General features: G+C 42.0%; 1 protein-coding gene across 1 annotated transcript in view; it reads right to left on the bottom strand.

Moving 5' to 3' along the window:
* arhgef10la (Rho guanine nucleotide exchange factor (GEF) 10-like a) overlaps positions 1-19,227 on the bottom strand; it is a 419,992-nt gene that overhangs the window by 35,371 nt on the left and 365,394 nt on the right. Inside the window, exon 24 of the mRNA XM_060910368.1 lies at positions 11,126-11,273. Coding sequence (XP_060766351.1) covers positions 11,126-11,273 — 148 coding nt within the window. The remainder of the gene's footprint in view (positions 1-11,125; positions 11,274-19,227) is intronic.

The raw sequence follows: 19,227 nt of genomic DNA, 5'->3' as shown, positions 1-19,227 counted from the left end.
ACCAGAAAAAAGTTCTATCATATAATTCTCTTAAGCTTTCTTCTGATGTTATCATGGTAGCAGGAGGTCTTGCATATTAAGCAGGCAGCATTCAACATCACTCATCACTTCCCTTTCAACTGTTGTGTGTACTAACTCGGTTTCTGGACAGGATGTTGTGTAATGTAATACATATACCATACGGTCAATTTGAAGATCAAGATGGTGATTTTGAATTAAAGAACAGGCATGTACAATGGGCATTACATCTCATCTCATCTCATCTCATCTCATTATCTCTAGCCGCTTTATCCTTCTACAGGGTCGCAGGCAAGCTGGAGCCTATCCCAGCTGACTACGGGCGAAAGGCGGGGTACACCCTGGACAAGTCGCCAGGTCATCACAGGGCTGACACATAGACACAGACAACCATTCACACTCACATTCACACCTACGCTCAATTTAGAGTCACCAGTTAACCTAACCTGCATGTCTTTGGACTGTGGGGGAAACCGGAGCACCCGGAGGAAACCCACAGGGAGAACATGCAAACTCCGCACAGAAAGGCCCTCACCGGCCACGGGGCTCGAACCCGGACCTTCTTGCTGTGAGGCGACAGCGCTAACCACTACACTACCATGGGTTATTACTGTATGTGTGAAAATCAATGTGTGTGTGGCACATTATTCGAATTGGGCATTTGTGGGCTATTACTGTGTGAAAACCAGTTGTGTGTGTAGTGCATTGCTTGAAATGCTGAAGCTAATGCTAACGTGCAGGTTAAGGCCAGCTACGGCTGCAGCCTTGGTGAAGGGCACACGTAAATTGTAAACAATGATAAGTTCACGGGTTAAAGCGGCAAGCTATGAGTCAGCCGCGTTTATTATTTCAGTTTGTGTTCAGTTATGTAAATGTGAACTAGTTTAACTGCAAGAGAGATTTATTCTGTTATATCAAGTGAGCACTTAATGTACTTTATGTACAGTTAAAGAAAATACTCTTTTGATGAGGGATAATGAAGATGTGTGTTTGAGAGAAAAGTGTACGGTATACATGATTGGTGATAGACAGATGACATAATTAAAAGGGAAAATGTTTATCTATGATTTGATACAGATCTTGATACGTAAGGATAAAGCGGCTAGAGATAATGAGATGAGATGAGATCTTGATACGTTTATTTCTTGAAAATCTCATCTCATCTCATTATCTGTAGCCGCTTTATCCTGTTCTACAGGGTCGCAGGCAAGCTGGAGCCTATCCCAGCTGACTATGGGCGAAAGGCGGGGTACACCCTGGACAAGTCGCCAGGTCATCACAGGGCCGACACATAGACACAGACAACCATTCACACTCACATTCACACCTACGGTCAATTTAGAGTCACCAGTTAACCTAACCTGCATGTCTTTGGACTGTGGGGGAAACCGGAGCACCCGGAGGAAACCCACGCGGACACGGGGAGAACATGCAAACTCCGCACAGAAAGGCCCTCGCCGGCCACGGGGCTCGAACCCAGACCTTCTTGCTGTGAGGCGACAGCGCTAACCACTACACCACCGTGCCGCCCTCTATTTCTTGAAAATATGAAAGTATATTCATTTAATGTGAATGTTATCTAAAATGCTTAATGCCAGTGCTTTAATGCAGACATAATAACAGAAATAATTCATGATTGCAGTGAAAAGGTTAAAATGAAAGTGAGAATAAACATCATCCAGATGAATGGAGAATGAGCAACAGTTGTCCTGCTTTGCTGATATTTCCAGTCTTATATTTCCAGAAAGCTCCTTTCAGAGGATTATCTATATATATCTGTCAGCGGAGACCAAGCCGGGACCCACTACACATGCGTACTTGTGTTTATACACTGCGCACGATGGGATTTCCCGAAAATTCTACCGCAAATAAGTCAAACACTGTCGCAAAAGTGAATGTTAATTACGACATGTCGAAAGACTCGAGTGTGTTAACCCGGAGCCCACCAAGAATCAAGACGTTATAAGGTGACCACAGATCATTAACCATACCCCCCCCCCCCCCCCCCCCCCCCGAAAAGTTCTCAATGGATTTACATCGATCTCAAAAACGATCATTTTGGTCTGAAAAAGTCGGAAATCCGCCGGTCAGCGGAAAATTCTCATCCCTGCTGATGAAGATTTCTTTGGAGGAGGTTTACCTTACTTTCTCATCTGGAAACCAATACTTAAAATGCCTTGTTCAGCAACGTTCTCCAATCCTGATGCTGGATCACGCAGACATGGAGAGAACATGTAAACTCCGCACAGAAAGGCCCTCGCCGGCCACAGGGCTCGAACCCGGACCTTCTTGCTGTGAGGTGACAGTGCTAGCCACTACATCACCGTGCCAGCCAGAAGATGTGGCAGATTCTACCGTAACAGAGGCCAGTCAAGTCCCATCTCCTTAAATTGCTGAATTGATTATTTTGATCATTCTATTAAGTTTTTCTAGTAGCATTTGGGGTCTTGGACATTCACAGTAAATTTTAGGACAGTAGTCCTGGTAACTAATTAATAAAAGCCTGACATGACAGACATGATAAATGACAATAGAAACACATCGGTTTCTATCATCAAAATCTGACAGACAAACTAACGTCGACCATCATATTCTGACAGATACTCATAGCAACAAAACTGTTTCTTACATTATTAATCTGACAAATTTAGTAATAATATTAAATACCTCATCACTAGAACCAAATAATAAAATAAAATATTGAAATAAAAAAGATAACATTTATTTTCAAAATTGAAATATCAACAATAATTGTCAGAACAGTGACGATAGACACGACTGTGTCACTTTCGCGGGGAAATAACACATTGAAATGGCCTGTCGGCTGAAAGGGCTCTGATTTCTCAACTTACGATAGTTTTCCTCCAGAAAAATTTAAATATGAATGCACAAATATATTCTCAATGTTTCCATCGTCAAAAATTTCTATCGTCAGGATCGCTGACTGAAAATCTTACCTTGATTTATTTGATGAAATCTAGCTGTCAGAACTCCAAGTCTTGCCCGGAAGTAAATGTCTGCCGTCACAAAAATCATGCGCAGTAGAATTTCCTCTTTGCGTCAGTCAACATGTGCGTGGTGAGGGCTTGAACTGTGCTATCGTCAGGTGCATTAGACTGACAGACTGACGATAGCATTTTTTAAAAATAACCGTGGGCTTCTCTCGTGAACGAAATAGTTTTTTCGCTGTTAATCTATTTCAACTCTATCTGTTGACACCCAAAAATGATAAAGCCTGCTTCCACACGATAACTACCAAAGATCCATAATGGCCGAGTCTATCGTCAGGTCATCTGACAGAAATTCACTGACCATAGCAACAGGGATAATGAAAGGGATTTTTAAAATGGGAGTTTTGTCTGTCAGATATGTCAAAGAAATAGAACTTTATTCTTTAAAAATCTTTTATTGATATACTCAGTGTATTTTTAAATGACGTGCTGTTTTAGAAGACCAAATACCATATTTTCAATCTTGAAAAATATTACCTCACTGAAAAAAGGACAAGAAAAATTTCTTATTTTGTGGGCAAGTGGTTAATGGATCCAGTTACGGTAGAATCTGCCATGTATAAATATCAGTAATACTGTTTTGAAGAAAATTAACAAAAATTTGACCCTCTTATACACGGCGCATTCGAGCACTACCATCATTAGTCATGCTCGGTGTCCACAGTTTAAAGTGAACATACCCGCTACATTCTGGCTTTTATGTTTAAACACAAAGAATGGACCAATTTCATTGATGTATTATTTTTAAACCAAGGCGCATAATTGTGATCTACAAGAAGAAGCCTTTATCTGTAATTCTTACCCTGATACTCATCTCATCTCATTATCTCTAGCCGCTTTATCCTGTTCTACAGGGTCGCAGGCAAGCTGGAGCCTATCCCAGCTGACTACGGGCGAAAGGCGGGGTACACCCTGGACAAGTCGCCAGGTCATCACAGGGCTGACACATAGACACAGACAACCATTCACACTCACATTCACACCTACGCTCAATTTAGAGTCACCAGTTAACCCAGGGGTGGGCAATTATTTTTTCCATGGGGCCACATGAGAAACAAAAAATTTTGTGGAGGGCCGGACCATAAGGCTGAACTAAATTCTGCATAATATTAATTGTATTTCTTTATATAAAGCAGTAAATATCATTGTTTTTACAAGCTGCTAAGACTGGTAAGAGTATGGGGAAAAAACGAGGTCGCCTTACAAAAAATGTCATTTATTCAATCAAATTTCCCAAAACAATGGTTAACAAAATGTGAATGTTTGAACCATTTTTTTTTTCAGTCACATTCACCCCAAAACACAATAAAGACATCACAATATTGTCTTTCTACTCCAAATATCAAGCAAGATACATCATATTATAATAATGATGTCCACATTTGTAGTCTAATCACCTCATTTGGTGCTTTTTATTTGTTCAGTGAGAGAAATCTAGTCTCTGTTGGTCTTTAACGAGTGCATCAGAGTCAGGTTGAATGTCTGAGGTGGAGATGCGAAGCACAGCTGACAGATGATCATCAGTCCATTCGGTGTAGGTATCGGATCTACAGATCGGCTCGGGCTCCGGCGCCTGCTGGTGACGTCACACTGTGTGATTGGCTGGACCGTTTGAAGGATGACGTACAAGTTTGTGGTTGGTCTGGACAAATTACGGAAGTAGTTATCGCGGGATTAGGTTTCGTGGGATTTCATGTCATGTTCATGTCGCGCGCATTGCGTTTTTGTTTAACACAACTTCAAAATAAAAGCAATGCACATTCAGTCCATGCATGAGGTAAAATTAGGAAATGCGTTTATTTTGTAATTTCTAATTAACCTTACGCGGGCCGGTCAGAATGAACCAAAGGGCCGGATGCGGCCCGCGGGCCGGAAAATGCCCAGGTCTGAGTTAACCTAACCTGCATGTCTTTGGACTGTGGGGGAAACCGGAGCACCCGGAGGAAACCCACACGGACACGGGGAGAACATGCAAACTCCACACAGAAAGGCCCTCGCCGGCCCCGGGGCTCGAACCTGGACCTTCTTGCTGTGAGGTGACAGCGCTAACCACTACATCACTGTACCGGCCAGAAGATGTATAAATATCAGTAATACTGTTTTGAAGAAAATTAACAAAAATTTGACCCTCTTATACACAGCGCATTCGAGCACCACCGTCATTAGTCATGCTCGGTTTCCACAGTTTAAACTGAACATACCTGCTACATTCTGGCTTTTATGTTTAAACACAAAGATTGGACCAATTTCACTGATGTATTATTTTTAAATCTAGGCGCATAATTGTGATCTACAAGAAGAAGCCTTTATCTGTAATTCTTACCCTGATACTCAACTCTAAATCTCTTTATTTTTGGCTTTTTGCTCGATTAATTTCTGATTGAGGGTTTTTTTGTTTGTTTGTTTGTTTGTTTGTTTTTTCCTCATGAATGGAAAATTAAACCAATGGAAAATGATTGCTGGTTTGTGACCCGGGCAACGGACAAAAATGGAAATTTTATAAAACACTGGATTTTGAAATGATTATAACTTGGGGGGGGGGGGGGGGGGGGGTAGTTAGACATATTTACAAAATTAAACAAGTTTTCAGTTCAGATCTTCATGTTCTTTAATTTGATACATTACACAACAATATGACAACTACTTTAAAAAATGGTTTGTCATTGCAACTAAAAGACTGAAGAAGAGCATTGACTCATACAAAAGTACATCGAAATACAGCCAAGGGATCAAGATGTACCATGAGAGCAGGCTATAAAGAAGCAGTTTATGGCCTAAGGAGGACTGTGAGGGCTGCAAAGCTCTGCTACAAGGACAGAGTGGAAGCTGACGTCCAGGCTGGTGATCCTGCCAGTGTGTGGAAGGGCCTTCGGGTCTCATTCATCTCATTATCTCTAGCTGCTTTATCCTTCTACAGGGTCGCAGGCAAGCTGGAGCCTATCCCAGCCGACTACGGGCGAAAGGCGGGGTACACCCTGGACAAGTCGCCAGGTCATCACAGGGCTGACACATAGACACAGACAACCATTCACACTCACATTCACACCTACGCTCAATTTAGAGTCACCAGTTAACCTAACCTGCATGTCTTTGGACTGTGGGGGAAACCGGAGCACCCGGAGGAAACCCACACGGACACGGGGAGAACATGCAAACTCCGCACAGAAAGGCCCTCGCCGGCCACGGGGCTCGAACCCAGGACCTTCTTGCTGTGAGGCGACAGCACTAACCACTACACCACTGTGCCGCCCGGCCTTCGGGTCATGACAGATTTTAAAAACAAGCCCACCTCCATGCATAGCTCTGACCCCTCACTTGCTGATGAGCTAAACACATTCTATGCTCGCTTTGACCTTGCTAACCCCATGGTAGCTGTGACTGAAAAGCCTAGTGCTAACGGGACGCCTCCTTTCATTATCAGTGAGAGTGATGTGAGGGGAGTGTTCAGAGGCGTACTGTAAATGGGAGGAAAGCAACAGGCCCCGATCAGATCCCTGGCAGGATTCTGAGATCCTGCGCTGATCAGCTAGCCCCTGTTTATGCTGAGATCTTCAACATGTCACTGGCTGAAGCCGTGGTTCCATCTTGCTTTAAACAATCAATCATTGTTCCTGTGCCTAAGAACAGCAAGCCAGCAGGCCTGAATGACTACTGCCCAGTGGCCCTTACATCAGCGGTAATGAAGTGCTTTGAGAGGCTTGTGAAAAAACACATATGCCACACCCTGCCCAGTTCTTTTGATCCTCACCAATTTGCCTACAGAGCAAATAGAAGTAGGGACGATGCCATCTCAAGCCTACTGCACACTACATTGGCCCAGCTGGATGAGGGGAGGTAGCCTGGGAAATCCCATGCTGCTTTGCACAATCATTCCGATCTGAAAAGACAGCATGGAAACTATGGTCTAAAGGCTCGCCTGAGTTAGGGAACCAATCAGAGAGTGGGGAGGGGTGGAAAGACGGTGACGCGTACTACTCGACAAACGGAAGCTTGTAGTTTATTTGGGACTGTTTACGGATCACATTTAACATGGCAGCGAGCGATACGAACCAAACTAACCAAACCAGCTTCTCTCATATTTGTCTTGCACAAGCGGCAGTAATCGTTCAGTGCCATTGTTTTCCTATTTTTGTTTTTCCTTCTCTTTCCTTCTCTTCTTCGCCTCTTCGTCGCTCTAACTACGTCACCGGGTACAACTGCCATGATTGGCCATGGGCTACGTATACGCCAAATGATAGACATTCGCAACGTCCAATAAACAGCCGTTGACAATCGTAAACCACACCTCCCCTACGAGAAATTCAATAGGCGGATTCCAGACCATATTTCACTTGTGATATGGTCTGGTGTTAACCAGACTAGAGGGGAGGGGAAATTATGTGAGAATGCTGTTCATAGATTACAGTTCAGCATTTAACACCATAATCCCCCTTCACCTGGCTGACAAGATGAGGGCGCTGGGATTTAACACCCAGTTGTGCAACTGGGTGCTCAGCTTCCTCACGGATCGCCCCCAAGTGGTCAGAATAGGGGGGGTGTCACTTCAGGGAAGTTGACCCTCAACATTGGCTCGCCCCAGGATTGTGTTTCAAGTCCATTGCTCTATAACATCTACACACACGACTGCACAACCACCAGCAGTTCTACTTCCATCATCAAATTTGCTGACGACACCGTGGTGCTGGGTCTCATCTTACAAAAAAACGAGCAGGCCTACCTGAAGGAGGTGGCTGACCTAGCACTGTGGTGCCAGTCCAGCAACTTGGCCCTGAATGTCAGCAAGACAAAGGAAATGGTGGTAGATTTCAGGAAGGTGCAGAGCAGGACGTATACGTACACCACTCACCATCAGCGGGGAGCCTGTGGAGAGGGTCCCCAGCTTCAAGTACCTGGGGGTACACCTGACTGAGGACCTTTCCTGGTCACTACAAACACAACACCTCACAGCGAAATCCAGGCAGCGGCTGTACTTTCTCCGCCGACTGAGGAAGTTTAAGGTCTCCACTTCCATCTTGACCACATTTTACTCCTCAGCGGTGGAGAGTGTCCTAACAGGCTGTATTACGGCCTGGTTTGGGAACTGTACAGAACGCGACCAGAAAGCACTGCAGAGAGTGGTGCGCTCTGCGGAACGGACAATCAGAGCCCCCCTACCGAGTCTGATGGACATATACGGCACACAAAGAGGGTGGGAGCTTGGGCCAGGAAAATCATGCAGGATGCCTCACACCCAAACTCTAACCTCTTCACCCTGCTGAATTCAGGCAGACGACTACGAAATCTCCATGCACGAACAGAGAGACTGAGGAAGAGTTTTTATCCACAGGCAGTTAGACTGCTAAACTCAGTACATTTTAAATAATCCCTTTTACTACAGTTTTTATATCAGTGTTAGAGGACTCATTTTCCTCTTTTTAACTGTGCACATTTCATTTTAATCTTGTTGTTATCCCCAGGCTATTTTAACTTACTCATTAGTATTTTAGACTTATTTTTTACATGCCATGCTTCAGGAGTCATCTTTTACTTTTCTAGTGCGTTTACTTATTTGCATATGTTGTTTTTATTCATATTATTTATTTATTTATTTATTTATATATGAGTGATTCCACGCATATGGGTACTGAAATGGGGACATGAACTTATTCACTTAAAACCATTTCTTTTTTTACCATCAGGTCACAAAACATGTACTCTTTAATGAATGATATGTTAAAAGATAACTTTAATTTTCTGAGATGTAATAAAAACATATTTATATGCCAAAGTCAAGCCTATGAGTTCCAAAATGATGTCTGTTCCATTACTTCTGTTACGATTGTCCATCTCGCGTCTGTTACAAATTAATTACAATCTAGCTATATACCATGTTAATCTTATTGAAAGAATGTGTATGTTTATTCTACTACACATGTTTATTAATTATATTTGCTAAAACATCACCTTCCTATGTTTCAAAAAGTAATTCTACATTGTTAAAATTGAGAATATATATGTCCACAACACTTCTGTTACGTTCTGACTTTGGCATATAAATATGTTTTTATTACATCTCAGAAAATTAAAGTTATCTTTTAACATATCATTCATTAAAGATTACATGTTTTGTGACCTGATGGTAAAAAAAAAAGAAATGGTTTTAGGTGAATTTTTAAAAATAAGTTCATGTCCCCATTTCAGTACCCATAAGCGTGGAATCACTCATATATATGCTGAGCTGATGACCCCTTCAACATTTCACTACATGTAAAATGTATGTGACAAATAAAAGCACTTGGCTTTAATTGTTCAATTTTAATTGATCAACCAAATGATTTCACTGTTCAGTCTAAGGAAGCACTGGAAGACCAAAAATCTCAGTGGCATCAAAAATGGATGAAGAAAATGTTTGAGGTAGGGGCTGGGCCTAAAAAGGTATGAATGAATCCATCCATCCATCCATCCATCCATCCATCCATCCATCCATCCATTATCCATAACCACTTATCCTGTGCAGGGTTGCGGACAAGCTGGGGCCTATCCCAGCTGACTATGGGCGAGAGGAAGGGGTACACCCTGGACAAGCCGCCAGATCATCGCAGGGCTGAGACATACAGTGCGTTTACATGCACATAGAGAAAATCGAATTTCTGCCGTTGCTCAACTGAAATCGAAACTCTAAATGGCATGTAAACACCTTAGCTAGGCTGAAATTGAACCAAATTTGATTTCTCGCAATCGAGCTACACGACCTAGATTATGCGATTGTAGCCGAGTTACTTAGTGCATGTAAACCCTATCGAGCTACGGAGTCGAGCCGCTTACTTCAGCGCTGCCCCTTCCGGAAGTGACGAGTGACGAGACCAAAAGTGGGAAAAACAACAGCCTCGGTCGGCATGACAACGAATCATGACAACGGCATGAATCTTTTCTTTTTGTGGCATTGTTTGCACTGTTAAAATTTAGCTCACTTACTGTATCACCAAATACATCTGTACAGCTGTTGCATAGCTGTGAATTGTGTACATAAACAAGTCATTGTATTTGTGTGTGTGTGTGTGTATATATATATATATATATATATATATATATATATATATATATATACACATATGTCCAACATCTGAAGAATGTCAATAAAAACAAAACAATTGAACTGTTTGTGTTTATTAAGACATAAGTTAAATTGTAAGCAAAAAATGGACTTTAGAAAAATAAGTTGTCTTACAAAACAGTGGTCTGCGCAGGACAGTTTGTAGCCATACAGTCTGTTAGAGCAAGCCTAACAGCTTGAACACAGAACTGCCAGTGTTGCCAGATTGGGGGTTTTAAGTGCATTTTAGCGGATTTTAACATGTTTTGGGCTGGAATACGTCAGCAGTATCTGGCAACACTATAGCTCTTCTTCATGACGACAACCGGAAGTGTACCAACACGATGGGGTGTGTAGCGCCACCTGTGGCTCGGGTGCACAATAGCCCAATTTCACTTGTGCATGTAGGATTGGATTTCTCTGGCACCCCTGCTGGGACCCTTTGCTCGATTACTGACAGTAGCTCGATTTGGATGTGCATGTAAACGTAGTGATAGAGACAAACAACCATTCACACTCACATTCACACCTACGGTCAATTTAAGAAGAAACCGGAGCACCCGGAGGAAACCCACGCAGACACGGGGAGAACATACAAACTCCACACAGAAAGGCCCCCATTGGCCACTGGGCTCGAACCCAGAACCTTCTTGCTGTGAGACAACAGTGCTAACCACCAGTATGAATGAAGTAAGACTTTAAAAGCTGAGGCTTACAAGCAGCACGTCGGGGTATGGCCGAGGCTATATTTGAGTTGTCCCTGGAGAAAGATTATGGGAAGGCCCAGTCTATTTCATCAGCCCTTATAGTTTGTAAGTGACAGACAACAAACCCTGAGATGAGAGAGTGTGACCACAACAGCAATGGATGGCAGGGCTATAGCCTTATTGATCTTCGCACACAATCTAATTTGTCCGTCACTGGATGCCAAGCACTTCTGAGTTATGACCCGTACTATTCCATATGATATTTTTAGAAGGGAATGAGAGAACAATTTGATAAATGAGAATTTTCAAGCAGAAACCTTACCCGAGTGGACAGGCTGGAGACGTCGATGACTGAGACGCAGTTACCGCAGCTGGCCCATATGGAGTCATCTAAAGCCAGCAATGTCCGAACTGGCTCACGACCCACTAAGACTTTACGATAAGACTCTGGGTTCCACAGCTCACCTATAAACCCAACATATAAACAGTTGAGATAAATTAATAGATAAGAAATGCTAGAAATAAATGGCTGTAGGATAAAACAGATTAAACCAGTCAATTAGCATTTTCAATTCACATCACACAGAATAGTCACCAAACAACAACAACAAAAAAAGTATTGCATGTTAATTTACAAGGCGAGTCACTTAAGCTAAATTGGTTCCATTAGCACTCAAGAGTATGTCCCCGTGTTTGTGAGCCAAATGACTAAGAGGTATCAGTGCTGTTTAATTTCTAGCAGCAATTCAAAACCAAAAGGATCAAACCTCATCATGCAACCCATATTTCAGCTGTACTTCATGACCTCACTAGTTGTTAGCATTCTCACTCGTCAGGTTAATCACTCAACATTTTGTAATGTAAAGTTTCTCCTCCAGCTCCCTCTTTTTTCTCAATTATTCTCCAAATGAGGCAGATCTCCTTCTTTGAGTTCTAATTACAGGGCATGATTAGATGGAGTGTGTTGCACAAGCTCCCGTTGCACCTCCACAGCCTGCTAATGAAGCAAAATTAAATAAGGAAGTGTGGCGTGTCATTTAATTAACATTTTGAGTTGTTTATTTCTGTCTTTGAAGCAGGAATAGCCCAACAATGCCTTCTGATTCCTTGGGTTAATTGTCTGGCATATTCCAAATGTCAGTCTTCCTTTGTTTCAAATGCACACTCTGAAAATAGCTCATGGATCGTCATACGCAAACGATGACACAGTGGAGATTTGTGTTTACATCGTGGAGAACACTTTTGTGGGGGAAAGAGAAACATCCAGGTATGTGGTCTTTCACAAGAGGGGTTGATGTTTGGTTTTATGTTTCGTTCATCTGTATCGTATAGTGTAGTTTATTCTATCCACATTCACTGGATATGAGAAATCGTGTGCTCCGATTGGCTGCTCTACTACGAGGCGATCAGTTCATATACCGTGAGTAGAGAAAAACAAAATGGCGGAGCGTGTTGCTGAACTGACCGAGGACGAAATAAAAACTCTACTTGAAAATAAAACCCCAAAAAATACAAAACAAGTGTCGCCAGGCAAAACAGACCTCGCTCAGCAGCACTTCTTTTATACCTATATGTTGATAACGGTAGTATTTCTCAATCATCAGCTGCCAGGTTATAGACTGGTACCAAAATTCAAAAAAGTGCTTATTTAAGGAGTTAAGGCCCCGGTCACACCGCCCGAACTTTGCTGGAGCGTTCCTGGAGCGGTGAAAAAAATTCATCACCGCTCGTAACCGTTCACCACCGTTTAACAAAAGTTGGCCCCCGTTAAAGCAACGCCGTATATGCTCGGCCACCGCTGATGTTTCTCGAGGGGCCCTCCTACCGCGCCGAAAGTTTTGAGCTGCACAAAATATTGCGAGCGGTGAGGAGGGGGCAATTTTCCACCCCGGCAAAGTTCACCCCCGCTCCACCAACGCCCAGTCAAAGTTTGGCACCGCTAGACGCAAGTTCGTGGACGCTTGGGTCCGCTAGGCCAACGCAGAAATCTTGAACGCTGGACCACCGCTGCTTCGCCAGCGTTGCCCGGGCGGCGATTAAACGTTGCACAAACTTCGATGGAGCGGTTGTAAGCGTTTTACGAGCGGACACGGGGTTGCTGGAACGGTGTTGGGTGTTGAAGCAGCTATCCATGGCGGCAATGAACTTTGGTTTGGCGTTGGTATAGAGGTGTCGGAGCGGGACCAGAATTTGGCTATAAATACGGGGAGAAATGGACCAGGAGCTCATTTGGAATCGAGCTGCCGTTGAGTTCAGACCTCATCTATATCGAATTTGCTCAAAGTTACAGTAAAACTGTATCACCATGGATGCTGAGAGACTTGCTATGATTGGTGCTAAACCAACTTTATACCCCCGCTGAGCCAAAGCCCGCATGCGCAGAACGCTGCTATACCAACGCTCGCGTCACCGCTAAACCAACGCTCGCTACCGCTAAACCATCGCTAAAGCAACGCCGGCTTCAGCGGTGCACAGCTAAGCCAATGCCCGTGTTTTTGATTTTTTTCCCATTTTGTGCGCGGTGACGAGCGTTGTCGAAATTCGGCCCCCCCTCCCTACCGTTCAAGGAACGCTCCAGCAAAGTTCGGGCGGTGTGACCGGGGAGTGTAGGCATTTTTGAGACAAAGTCGGCAAACAGTCTTATTTTGTCAATTTGGGTGTGCCGAATTCAAATCTGCAATATGCCGAGCTCTATCTGACCTCTGTTGACCTCTAGAGGTCATTGAACTTTGGGCCTGTAAACGTCTCAGCTGAACCCAGTTTCTCAGCTTTCTAAGGAATGAAATGTACTAAAATGATTAATGAAGTTAGCAAATGGCCTTGTTTGTTAAATGTTTGGGTGCTGAATTCATTTTTCATTTGTAAAACGACATATGACCTCTGATAACCTCAAGGTCATTAAACTTGGCCTATAGGCCTATGCATTTAACGGCATTTTTAAACTGACTTTACTCCCCCAAAAAGAATATGAACAGACAAAAAACAAATAGAAAGGAACAAATACAACATTAAATGCCAGTCCATGTACATGTGACTTACTTTTCACAATGAGAATGCCTCGGCGATCACCTTACATAACACTGCATTACATTTAGCGGTTATTGTTTATACAAAGCTACTGAAAAAAGGACAGATTCAGCAGCAAACAAAATGTGGGGGCATACAGGGTATACAGGTTAATCAGGGTTAGTATATATGAGAGTTTTTTTCTTTGTTGTTTGTTTTTTGTAAAGGCTTTACCCCGTTTAAAACAAAACAAACAACAAACATGGCTGCCTCCAGTGAGTTTATGCTGAGATTTAATCTCGTAGACAAAAGTTACAAGTTAACACTTTCAGTTTGTTTTTTAATGAGGGATATAAATGAAATATGCCATGCACTGAGAGGCAGCGGGAATTATGGATTCTCTTTGGTAACTGGCATAGTTTTATTTTGTGAGCGTCACAGCCCTGACGAAATTAATACTATGCCAGTCACTGAAGAGAATCCATAATTCCCACTGCCTCTCAGTGCATGGCATATTTCATTTATATCCCTCATTAAAAAACAAACTGAAAGTGTTAACTTGTAACTTTTGTCTACGAGATTAAATCTCAGCATAAACTCACTGGAGGCAGCCATATTTGTTGTTGACGTCAGAGCGACCTTCGACCTATGTATGTCCACTGTACCATGCTATCGCCTGCCTTGCAAGGCATGCTCGTGATACGTAGATCTACACTACCGTTCAAAAGTTTGGGGTCACCCAGACAATTTTGCGTTTTCCATGAAAAGTCACACTTTTATTCACCACCGTAAGTTGTAAAATGAGTAGAAAATATAGTCAAGACATTTTTCTGGCCATTTTGAGCATTTAATCGACCCCACAAATGTGATGCTCCAGAAACTCAATCTGCTCAAAGGAAGGTCAGTTTTATAGCTTCTCTAAAGAGCTCAACTGTTTTCAGCTGTGCTAACATGATTGTACAAGGGTTTTCTAATCATCCATTAGCCTTCTGAGCCCATGTTTACATTAGACCGTATCAGCGGATCATCAGATTAACGTTTTTAAAACGATTAGCGTGCACACAGCAACACCAATACACGATTTGCGTGCACACAGCAACGCCAATACACGGATACGCTCGGCTCCGCAGGCATCCTGCGCTCCAAATCACTCCGCCCTGAACAGCGAGTGCCCTCTGGAGGGTGCGCACTCCGGCCCTGCGCAGCTCACAGAGCGCGCGAGTGAAGTGCACAAGCTGTGATTCGGGACTGAGCCGCTGTGTGTGTGATCCCAGCGCATATCACTTACCACTTGCAAGTGGAAGGATGGCAAGCCTAAAGACAATCATAACTACACAATGGGCAGTATTTGCATCAGTATTTGCAGTATTTTCATACTTTTATACTCTTTAATGAAAGGTGATACAAGGCGGAAGTCCGCGCCGTTTTTCAGCAGTCGTGTCACATGACCAACGTCAGCGAATCAGGAAGGTGGATGTCACAGTGACGTTGTCCAATGAGACGCCAGCTAGAGCTCAGCACAGCGTATCCGCGTATTCTGAATGTTTACACAGCACCGGAGCAGACACGATCTGGATTGAATACGTGGACGCTGGTGGATTCCCGTTTCCCGGCGTTTCCAGGCGGTTTAATGTAAACGGACAGTGCATCCGCGAAGAAAACGAGACAGATACGGTCTAATGTAAATGTAGCCTGAGGCAATGAGCAAACACATTGTACCATTAGAACACTGGAGTGAGAGTTGCTGGAAATGGACCTCTATACACCTATGGAGATATTGCACCAAAAACCAGACATTTGCAGCTAGAATAGTCATTTACCACATTAGCAATGTATAGAGTGGATTTCTGATTAGTTTAAAGTGATCTTCATTGAAAAGAACAGTGCTTTTCTTTCAAAAATAAGGACATTTCAAAGTGACCCCAAACTTTTGAACGGTAGTGTACACACACACACACAGAAATGCTCGCGGAGCCACAGCTGTGACTTGACTCGGCCGTATAGTTTGAAATTGTGACGTCAATTCATGGTATATCTAGGATATACCATGACTGACTCACACCATATCCATTTTTTTTTTTTTACATCATGAGATACACTGCTTAATCAACTGTGGAACTACAGTATTTTATGTCATGTGAGCCATCCTTGGCCAATCCATGCACAGGAATTTTTTGATGAGGGATATACTGTAATATAGTACATTACACATACAGTACAGGACACTTTTTCAGTGGAATAAAAACGTGTTCTATTCCCTTCTAGTGGGTTTCATTCATTTGGTTTGATAGCAGGCAATATTGTTAGCATATCGCTTATCCTATATATGTTACATCACTCTACCCAATGGAGAATACGCGCTGAATATGATTTACAATATTGCATGGTTGTCAAGACAACAGGACGTAAAACTTAGCGCTAGCAAGTGAGTGGGACAATTTGTCAACAAACATGGCCGCCAGGTTTGCTTTGTTAAATATGGATGATTTTGAGAGATTTTTGAAAGGAATGTGTATGTATAACCACAGCGCAAACCACTACACCACCGTGCTGCCATGTATAATAATAATAATAATAATGTTGGCTGGCTTTTTGTGGTATATCAGATATATTCCATTCAGCTACTCGTCTACTCATTCAACATCATGCTAGCTGAAAGGAATATATCTGATATACCACAGAAAAAGCCAGCCAATATTATTTAAGTATAGTATAGTGTTTAAGAGGGTGTTGTTTACCATCGTACACACCTAATTACTAAACGTATACATGTTATTCATATTCATTAAATTAAGTCATCATTGAAAAAACAAGGAATGCTCTTGAAGATTATTATGTAAGGAAGGAAAAAATAGTTAAATACGTAAAGCAAAATATCAGAAAATCATCAGTGACAAAGTGGTGTCATGTGACCCAACATGAAGCTGATTTACTTTTACTATCTGAAGTTGATTCACTGACAGATTTTATTTATGAAAGAATGACATGTTGTACTTTTTATCCTTTTATATTTAGATGTACAACCCCGATTCCAAAAAAGTTGGGACAAAGTACAAATTGTAAATAAAAACGGAATGCAATGATGTGGAAGTTTCAAAATTCCACATTTTATTCAGAATAGAACATAGATGACATATCAAATGTTTAAACTGAGAAAATGTATCATTTAAAGAGAAAAATTAGGTGATTTTAAATTTCATGACAACAACACATCTCAAAAAAGTTGGGACAAGGCCATGTTTACCACTGTGAGACATCCCCTTTTCTCTTTACAACAGTCTGTAAACGTCTGGGGACTGAGGAGACAAGTTGCTCAAGTTTAGGGATAGGAATGTTAACACATTCTTGTCTAATGTAGGATTCTAGTTGCTCAACTGTCTTAGGTCTTTTTTGTCGTATCTTCCGTTTTATGATGCGCCAAATGTTTTCTATGGGTGAAAGATCTGGACTGCAGGCTGGCCAGTTCAGTACCCGGACCCTTCTTCTACACAGCCATGATGCTGTAATTGATGCAGTACGTGGTTTGGCATTGTCATGTTGGAAAATGCAAGGTCTTCCCTGAAAGAGACGTCGTCTGGATGGGAGCATTTGTTGCTCTAGAACCTGGATATACCTTTCAGCATTGATGGTGTCTTTCCAGATGTGTAAGCTGCCCATGCCACATGCACTAATGCAACCCCATACCATCAGAGATGCAGGCTTCTGAACTGAGCGCTGATAACAACTTGGGTCGTCCTTCTCCTCTTTAGTCCAAATGACACGGCGTCCCTGATTTCCATAAAGAACTTCAAATTTTGATTCGTCTGACCACAGAACAGTTTTCCACTTTGCCACAGTCCATTTTAAATGAGCCTTGGCCCAGAGAAGACGTCTGCACTTCTGGATCATGTTTAGATACGGCTTCTTCTTTAAACTATAGAGTTTTGGCTGGCAACGGCGGATGGCACGGTGAATTGTGTTCACAGGTAATGTTCTCTGGAAATATTCCTGAGCCCATTTTGTGATTTCCAATACAGAAGCATGCCTGTATGTGATGCAGTGCCGTCTACACGATCACGGGCACCCAGTATGGTTTTCCGGCCTTGACCCTTACGCACAGAGATTCTTCCAGATTCTCTGAATCTTTTGATGATATTATGCACTGTAGATGATGATATGTTCAAACTCTTTGCAGTTTTCCACTGTCAAACTCCTTTCTGATATTGCTCCACTATTTGTCGGTGCAGAATTAGGGGGATTGGTGATCCTCTTCCCATCTTTACTTCTGAGAGCCGCTGCCACTCCAAGATGCTCTTTTTATACCCAGTCATGTTAATGACCTATTGCCAATTGACCTAATGAGTTGCAATTTGTTCCTCCAGCTGTTCCTTTTTTGTACCTTTAACTTTTCCAGCCTCTTATTGCCCCTGTCCCAACTTTTTTGAGATGTGTTGCTGTCATGAAATTTCAAATGAGCCAATATTTGGCATGAAATTTCAAAATGTCTCACTTTCGACATTTGATATGTTGTCTATGTTCTATTGTGAATACAATATCAGTTTTTAAGATTTGTAAATTATTGCATTCCATTTTTATTTACAATTTGTACTTTGTCCCAACTTTTTTGGAATCGGGGTTGTAATGTTGCAGAACATCTGCAAGACAAGTTAGTTCCAATTTAACTTATGACAGTTGTTCCCTCACCAGCCTTTCCTTTTGTCTCTCTCTTAAAAAAGAAAAAAAAGGAGAAACTGGAAAGCGTAAACTTCTCAGCTATGAAACCTTTCACGTTTGAAAAACTTACAAAGCGCTGACACTGGAGTCTCATTTCATACTTATCAAATAAATGTCTCATTACAGAAAGAGTCACCTTTTAAAAGATTGTGCTTTTTTCATTAAATAGCATGCATTTTTTTTAAAAAGTGTATTATTAGTTTTACATCATATAGAGTATCAATGATATACATCCCCATTATTCAAGAAACAATAACATATAAACAAGACTTTACTTCTAAGTTATAATGGCAATCATATTTTGATCTCTACATATGTTTTATACTAATATTTCTATCTTTATGTTTTATATATTCATATATGTTCATATGCATACATGCTTTATTTGTTTGTGTATTCAAATGGCATCGTTTCTCTGGAACTCTCCTACTGTTTTTGTTGTTTTTTGAACTAAACACTCATTTTTAATATTTTTAATATTTTACTAGGCACACAGCACCAGGGCCATAATTAATCCACTTTATGCTTGGGTGGAATTAATGCTTTGCCATCAGAGGCAGGTAAACAGAATAAAGTAATAAGTTCATGATGCAATGGCTGCTTTTTCTGTCAACTGAAGATGACTGATGATATCCTGTAAGCTCCAGGCCTTGTGCCTAACAGCGTTTAACATACAAATGTGTGCACATACCGTACTGTA

Source organism: Neoarius graeffei, chromosome 26 (assembly GCF_027579695.1).
Source record: "Neoarius graeffei isolate fNeoGra1 chromosome 26, fNeoGra1.pri, whole genome shotgun sequence".
Classification (NCBI taxonomy): Eukaryota; Metazoa; Chordata; class Actinopteri; order Siluriformes; family Ariidae; genus Neoarius; species Neoarius graeffei.
Note: the sequence above shows the minus strand (reverse complement) of the source record. Positions and strands in the feature narration are given on the sequence as shown.